The sequence below is a fragment of the Balaenoptera borealis genome (genome assembly GCF_965194805.1).
Source record: "Balaenoptera borealis genome assembly, chromosome: 8".
In the NCBI taxonomy this organism is placed as follows: Eukaryota; Metazoa; Chordata; class Mammalia; order Artiodactyla; family Balaenopteridae; genus Balaenoptera; species Balaenoptera borealis.
Genome location: NC_138865.1, coordinates 89969702 through 89977933, shown reverse-complemented (window position 1 = coordinate 89977933; position 8232 = coordinate 89969702). Strand labels below are relative to the sequence as shown.

General features: G+C 36.1%; 1 protein-coding gene across 5 annotated transcripts in view; it reads right to left on the bottom strand.

The window, feature by feature from the left end:
* Positions 1-727: 727 nt before the first annotated feature.
* Positions 728-8232, bottom strand: part of TGFBR1 (transforming growth factor beta receptor 1) — a 68037-nt gene continuing 60532 nt past the window's right edge. For all 5 annotated transcript variants that reach the window (XM_082404051.1, XM_082404052.1, XM_082404049.1 and 2 more), the window contains 2 exons: positions 7953-8083; positions 728-4997 (listed from right to left, as the gene is read on the bottom strand). In XM_082404051.1, coding sequence (XP_082260177.1) covers positions 4872-4997; positions 7953-8083 — 257 coding nt within the window. In that variant the 3' untranslated portion in view covers positions 728-4871. The remainder of the gene's footprint in view (positions 4998-7952; positions 8084-8232) is intronic.

Sequence of the window (8232 nt, the reverse complement as noted above, 5' to 3'; positions counted from 1 at the left end):
TTTTAAAAATAATCTCACTTTCTTCTAACTTCCAACAAAAGCTCTACATCCTAGTGATATGTCTTTATTATGAAGGAAAAAAAAAATCCCTAAATCCAGTCTCTGAATTGAAGTGACTAGTCTTTAATGCAAGAACAATCTGATCTGCAAAACCTCTTCCAGAGTCCATCGAGGGCTTGGGGATAACATCTCCCCTCTCTACCACTACCTTCCTTAGCTCTCTTATCAGCCAAGTTCTCACTCCCAGGAGACTGACTGTTCAAATCTACTTAAAAAAACAAAAAACAAAACAAAACAAACAAACAAAACTTACTTCTACAAATTATTTCTCACAAATCCTTAAATTAGGAAAAGAAGGAAAAATAAGGTAAAACTTAGAAGGTGAAAAATACTCTCTAAATTTCCTTTGAAAATCATCGAAAAACTTTCACACCGCTTTAACACGAACTTAGCAAATTTGCTGAGCCAGAGGCAAAGCAGTTCACATGTAGACATGTCCCATCCTGTCCACTGACAGATCAATTACCTCCAAGCATGTGGAAAGAAGCCTCCACACACACAGATGCACCTGTGTGCACCTGTGGGGACTTCTCAAACATGTTCTGATACTGTAACCTGTACCAGGTAGTCATCCAAAGCTTCTAGTCTCTATTTACAGCAACTACAATTCATAACAGCATGGCTCACTCCAATATACACACTTTATTTTAAATTATGCCACTAGCACTTGGGAAAAAAAGTAATTTATTTGCATTGCTTCCATTTTTCTACTGTAGTGTTAGGACTTGACATAAGCATTATTCTTCTACTTCCTATTTACAGTTCATTCAGAATATTACTACAAATACAATATACAGTTTAAAAAAACTTATGGGGAAGTGCAGTTTTCGTTTTTCTCTCCTCTTTAGAGGATTCTCAAAATCATCCAACTTAAATGAAAATTTATATGGACATTTTCTGTACACATCTTATAGGCCAGAGATTACAGTGATAAAGCCAGAAGGATTTTGCACAAATACAATAAAATATAGAAATCAAAGTATAGATGTTATTTGGGGTACAAATATAAACAATACAGTACCATTTGAGTAATTTAGCAACATAATACTCATACTTTATAGAAATAAAACTGCAAACCTGGAGAATGCTCTGACAAATATTAAACATCATATATACAATGAGGTAAATGTACCTTGGTCTCTCAAGAGGTAATTTAAGTTTAAAGCAACTGACATTTTGAAGCATCTCCTTGACATATAAAGAAATACCAAACACCCCATTCCATTGGCACAATGTGAAAAAGGGATATCAAAACATGGTTCATGATATTCAATTCACAAAATTCATTTAAAAATAAAAACATTCACTGAAGTTCTTTTTAAGCTTTAAGAAACTGGTTGAATGTTATTAACCACATTTTTTAAAGTTTACAATTACAAATAAGACTGCATAATAGGGTTGAAAAGTTTAAATGTACTGACAATCCTCAGAATGTCCTAGAAGTCCAGCATTTCTAGAGAGAGGGCCCATGGGTATCCCAGCATTGCAAAACACTCAAGAAGCTGTAGTACATGTCATGAGCTATTCTTTAGACTCTCAAAAACATCTGAATTGGCATTTTCTGCCAAGCTGTGACAGAACCAGTATTTGGACTCTCTACCATCTGGAGCCAGAACACTGCCATGGTCAAGAAACAGTTTACTTAAAACCACTCTTTCAGTGCAGGGGTAAAAATAAACTCTTGATATGACATGTCTAATGGAATACTAATTTTGTTGTGCATTTTAATTAGCACTTTGCCATTTTGTTTTACAAAATATTCTGTATGTGACAGTTCTTTAATGTAGAGGGGGGAAAAAGGTAACTCATGCATGAGCTGCAAAATGGCTAAGTGACCAGTGAAATTTTTTAAGAACTGAAATTTGGAATTCTTGATGACCATGGCACTGTATCCTGACTCAAGGCACTTCCTGAGCACTATCATTACAGCATAACTAGAGGCTCAGCTCTTTGGACCTTACCCTGTCCTATGGAAGATACAACTGGCTACTGCTTCATTGCCACAGCTACCACCTTGCTGCCATCCCACTCTGAGTCAGGGACCAGCAGGAAGGCAGTTTGGGAGAGAGAGAGCTGAGATATGAAGAAAGGACCAGGAATGTCTACACCCCACTAGGTCATACCTGACCCCCATCCCCGTTCCTCTGGGGATACTAACAAAGTGGACGTGGACAGATAATTTGCCTGAAGGTGTATTTTAGCCAAGTTGAAACTTGGAAAGTGAGCATCTGAAGATAGGCAGTATAAACAAAGGTTTGTGTTTTTAAATAATAAAATTCTCAAATTTTTCTGCAGTTATAGCCACAGTAATCATGATCTATAAATCTTTTAAGTTACTTTCATTTTCAATACTAGCCAATTGGCGTTATCAAACCATCATTAGCCAAAAAAATGGAATTAGCTAGAGTAACATGTAAACCCAATTTAGAACTAAATTCCAACTTTTAAAAAATTCCCTGATTCATCAAAAGTACATTTTATACATTTAGGCAAGAACAGTAAAATTGTAACTTATTTTTTGACTTAATAAAGAATATCTTCAGCAAAAGTTGATTACCTTGTATGAAAGTGAGAAATCATGTATCACAACTTTAAATCAGAGAAGAACTTTTGGTATGTTCTTAAAATTATATAAAAATAGCTTTAGTGATTAACATGCATTGGTCCCCTGGATTTCATAAAGCAGATCTGGTAGGCTTGTAAATGGCCAAAAAAAATTTTAAAGTACCTGATTATAGAGCTAGAGATTATTAAACAGGAAATATAACACAATTATAAAAAACAAACCTCTCAAACTCACTCATTTGCTTTGATGAAATCATGGTAACTACAAAAAAACCTCAAATTTGGACTCAAAATATTAACCTCTAAACATATTTTCCTCATGATGTTTTTAAACACATGAAATTGACACTAAATTCCTATGTAATATGTCATTCATTCTGAAATTACTTTGGCTTTAAGACCAAATAGTCTTTCAGATTTGTTCTATGTATAAGAGATAAGACATTAACAGAATGCAGCTCAGTCAGCATAAATGGCCACTATCTCTTACCAAAATACTGTACAGGTTATTCTGACCCTTTCATCAGGAAATTGATAGCACTATAAGGTGAATGTCTTGCCTCACAGCTATGATAGGTTCCCCACCCCCACCCCCAGATTAAGATCACAGTGATAAAGAGGACTTCGAAAACTGTAAAAATCTTGCAGACTTTTTAGCACTGGAAGTAAAACCAGTTATTATAAGCTAGTTTCAACTTAATGTGAGAAGACCGTGACAAATTTGCTTTAAACATTTAATTTGACCGAAAACATCTGTAAATGGAGAACCTCTCCTCAGAATATTCCTTAGCTACCACTTTCCCAAAGATCAAGGGTGCACCGAATTCATTCCATAACCATGTGAATTAGGCATTTGCAGTATCTGCACAGAGAAGGAAAGACTGAATTAAAAGCTGCCTTCCTCAAAGTGTAGTGAGACCTCAAAACCACACTAACTCTAACCTTAGGTACAAAGACAGAAAATCCACAGAACGTTGACTCCTACACAACAAATGTGACTCTCTAACACACTGTTATCTATTCAAATTATTAACTACCTTTACTTTCCAAGAAAAAGGCCTGTTATTTAACATTAACCATATTCTAATTTTAAACGTAGTTCATTTCTTAAAAAAATAACACTGTCTTTGATCAGATAAAGAAAAAAAATGGCTTACAGAATGCCACACAACTTTTCACAAGCAGCTAGACAAACTTTCCCTTTTAGAAAAATTAGTCTGTATGCTACAGATTTTAAATTATTAAAGTACTATAAGCATCTAGAGTGCCACTTGATTTTTTTAAAGTATACTTAGATAACACAATTAAAATGCAAAAGCTTGACGTGAGAATATTCAAACATGACCATGATAACAATTTACCAATTAATGCCACTTCATTTCTTTAGTGGTTTAAGCACATTTTGGTAGGAAAAAGGCATTTTCAAAATGGAATACCAAATGACATACCAGAAAAACTCTTCCAAAAAACAAAACAGAAAAAGTCTGGGTTATCCAGGTAAATAAACTTTTGAATTAAAACACTACACGTTTTAACACACAGAGACAGACTTTAAGCAGTTCTACTCATTTCCATTAGAAAGACACAGAGGTGGCACTTACTGGTATAGTACAATCCCATTTTGAAGGCATGTAATGTTCTGAATATGTGAAAGAACAATAATATACAAAATACAATTGCATAAATTATGTTCCTCACTACTATATGAGGTCATTTTTTAGACTCAAGATAAGAGTTTTATAAGTGTTAGTTTTAAGATCCTGAAAATTATAGAACAGTACATTCAAAGTCTGCATCAAGGAAACTCTTTAGTGGTTCAGAATCCTCTGAGAATGTACTAACCAGGAGTAAATCACTTTCTTTAAAAATAAGAAATGTTTCATATAACTCAGCAATTCAGCTCCTTTACCCTTAAAGATGATCTTCAGCACAGCAGAGTTACCTAAAGTTAAGACCAGCAATCATTTAAAAAAAAGTTTTGTGTTAATATAAAATAAAGGTAGACCACACAACATTTTGTAACTGTCCTGGGAAAGAATCGTTCATAGTGCACAGAAAGGACCCCACATGGCTGTTTCCTGGGTCCACAGAAATCCTGGGATGTTTTTAATTGACCTTATTACATTGTTGCAAAAGGAAGCAATATCCTTCTGTTCCCTCTCAGTGAGGTAGAACAACTGACCTCCCAAATTAAAACCCAGGAGCAGATCTGAAGAAAAAGTAGAGTTCAGGCAAAGCCGCAGAATTTACATTTTGATGCCTTCCTGCTGACTGAGCTGTGACAATGTTTTCTTAATCCGCAGAGCTGTAAGCCTAGCTGCTCCATTGGCATACCAACATTCTCTCATAATTTTAGCCATCACTCTCAAGGCCTACAAGAAAAGACAAGAAAGATCATTAACGCATGCACCACTTTTAACTGATCTGGATAATAATCTTTACCTGTACATTTTCTTTTTAAATAACATACATACAAGTATTTCTGTTTCAGCATTACTTGTAATAGCAAATGAGTAGAAATGACCTAAATACCCATCAACAGGGTACTGGTGCCAGCAGCTGGAAACCAGATGGACAAGGGGTGATTTACTTTGCAGACTGAAAAGGCTGAATACTAAAGCAGAGTTGTTCAAGGCAAAGAAGGAACCTGACTCACCATGAAATGCCCCCCAGAACTGAGGAATTAACTGCATCAAGTACCCCTGGGGTGAAGTTCAGGCTAAAAATAGGATCAGCCAAAGGAGCCAGAACCCCAGATAGCTGCCCCCCCCAACCTCACACAGCTGGGTGACTTGCCCCACTCCCACCCCAGCAGAAGACGAGAGGTTCGCACCTGAGAGAGTAGAACAGAGATTTCTGTCTTGGGGAACATGGCGAAGTTCCACACTGACAACACACTGAACGCTAAGACCATAAACTTTCTTCTGAAAACACAGCCACTGACTTTACATACTCCTCCAGGTAAGAGACTGGAAGAGTCTTTCGCCCAAGAGGAAAAACCTGAAGAGACTGACGTCAGTGGTTCCCCAAGGAAGCAACCCAGTTACATCATGCTCACATCACAGTTGATGATGATAAGCTCCATTCGTGTGCACAAAGCTTCCCATCAGCTTTCAGTGCCCCTTTTATACGTGAAGAGTATGAGCTTGATCAAACATTTGAGGAAAGTAATATGAAATGCAGAAGTTGACACAAACAGAAAAAAGCACCTTGGAGAAAACAGAAGGTACATAGAAAGAAGACAGTATCAACAATCTATCATTAATATCCTCAAAGAGATAAAAGAAAACATTGATATTGGACTTATTGATAATTTTTTGGTTTTTGTTTGGGTTTAGAAAAGCTTTACAGAACTAGAAGATACACCTGAATAATAATAATAATAATAAACTCAAAAGCTGATACATCTCCCAGAAAGTTGAGAAAAAACCCCCAAAGAGATGGATAATAGGAGGGAAAAGATAAGAAAATTAGAATGCCTGTTCAGGACATCTACATTCATAACCAGAGTTGAACAAAAAGAACAGAGGAAAATGGAAAGGAACACATCAAGGAAATACTTGAGGAAAATTCCCTAGAAATGAACATTTGTTTCCAGATAAAAATGACCAAGGGCCCAGCCCATACATAAATTCATCCAACAAACTGAGTGCCTATAATCTACTAGATAACCATCCTAGGTGTTAGGGAACTAACAGCAGTGAGCTAACAGACAAAATTTCTGCTCTCATAAAGCTGATATTCTAGAAGGCTAAAGCATATAATTAATAAATAAGCAAAATACATGGACTGTCAGTGGTTAAGTGCTAAGGAGAAACATCGTTTAGAGAAGGAGATAAAATATGCCAGGGAGGGAAGGTGCTATTTTAAATAGGTTGAGAGGTAATGTCTCACTGACAAGGTAACATCTGAGCAGAGAGCTGAAAGAGGGGGAAAATGAGCAAACCAAGAAATAGGAAGATGTGGGATCCAGGAAGGAGGATTCATCATAAAAGAGGCAAAGGGAATCACAGATGAAAGGTGAGGGATATCCCAAGATGAAAGCTGGCCTAGAGAACACCCAGTCCAGACTGGAAAAAGTCAGAGGGTTCTGAAGATGCTTCTGTAGGTATCCTATCAGTTTCAAATTCTTGATGTGTTTCAGCTATTGAGAGGAGATTTGTAAAACCCTAGAAAAGTGAAAGATTGAGTTAGTGATAAGTACATAGAAAACTAGCCAAATGGAGAAAAAAACAAAAATGCCAGTGATGGCATTAATTCAGCATGCTGTGACAGTAAGTGCAAATTGCATGTGCATTTTTAATGTTAACTGCTAACTTTCCTTCATGCTTAAAAAGCCATCTGTTTAATACTAATCTGCTCTAATCACTGAATGAGTACATGAGTAATTCCAATTTGTAAATGCTTTGTAGTATCAAGATCAAATTTTTAAAAGACGAGATCTAGCCCAATTCCATTCGTTAAAACATGCAGATTCTGTGAGCACACAATATATTTTATCTGGGCCTGGATACTTGATTTGGAGGTAACCAAGGAACTCTCTTGATGTCAAAGGTGTCTATTGAGGCCTACATTATTTTAAGATGTAAAATCAACTACTTAAGTAACCAGCTTTTTATTCTTCCTAAACTACAAAACATCAAATCTGGAGGGAAATGCTTTGTTTCACCAATATTATAATAGTATTATAATAGTAACAGCTAGCAATTTAGGACAGATTAAATAAAATTTTTCTTATGAATTCTTTAAAGGTACAACTACAAAAATATTTCTAAAACTTTTTGTAAGAGCTGGGATTGAAAAGCTCAGACACTGCTAGAAAGCACTTTCCCCAAATTCCTGGTGAATAGTCACATAGGCAGTGAGATGAATAAAATGTAAAATCATCTGAACCATCTTCATAATCATCCAAATCCCTCATTTTACAAAAAGGCATATTAAGGTCCAGAGAACAGAAGTGGTTTGCCCAAAGTCAGACTCTGAAATGGTAGCCAGGCTGATCTAGAATACAGGCCTCCTAATTCCATCCAGCACTCATCCCACCATTCTGGGCTGCCCTGATTGAAGGGAAGCTTTAATTAAAAATGTAGGAGCCTTGTTTCATTGGCAGATCTAAACACTGTTCTGATACACTAATGGCCACTGAAAATGTTCCACAGCCCTTTCAATATACTTAAAATTGAACATGAAAAACAAATTATTCTGTTTTTACTCACTGAGGAATGGGAATTCTTAATGTCTGTTTTCCTTAAAGAAAAGTAGCAAATTTCCACTTACTAACCAGAAGCAGTTTAAAGAACTGTGTAGTATCCAAAATAAATACTCACTTCACAGCTCTGCCATCTGTTTGGAATATTTGGCCTTAACTTCTGTTCACAAACAACTTTTCTCATTTCTTCAACTGATGGATCAGAAGGTACAAGATCATAATAAGGCAGCTGGTAATCTTCATGAATTCCTACATTGGTAGAGAAAAAAAATCTATTTGGAAGGATTTACTCAGATAATCTCAGAGCATTCTTTGACCAGACAGAAAAGGAACAGCTGAGAGTCCTGTTACAGTGTCCCATTACTAAATCAGGTAAGTGGAACACAGCTTACAGACTG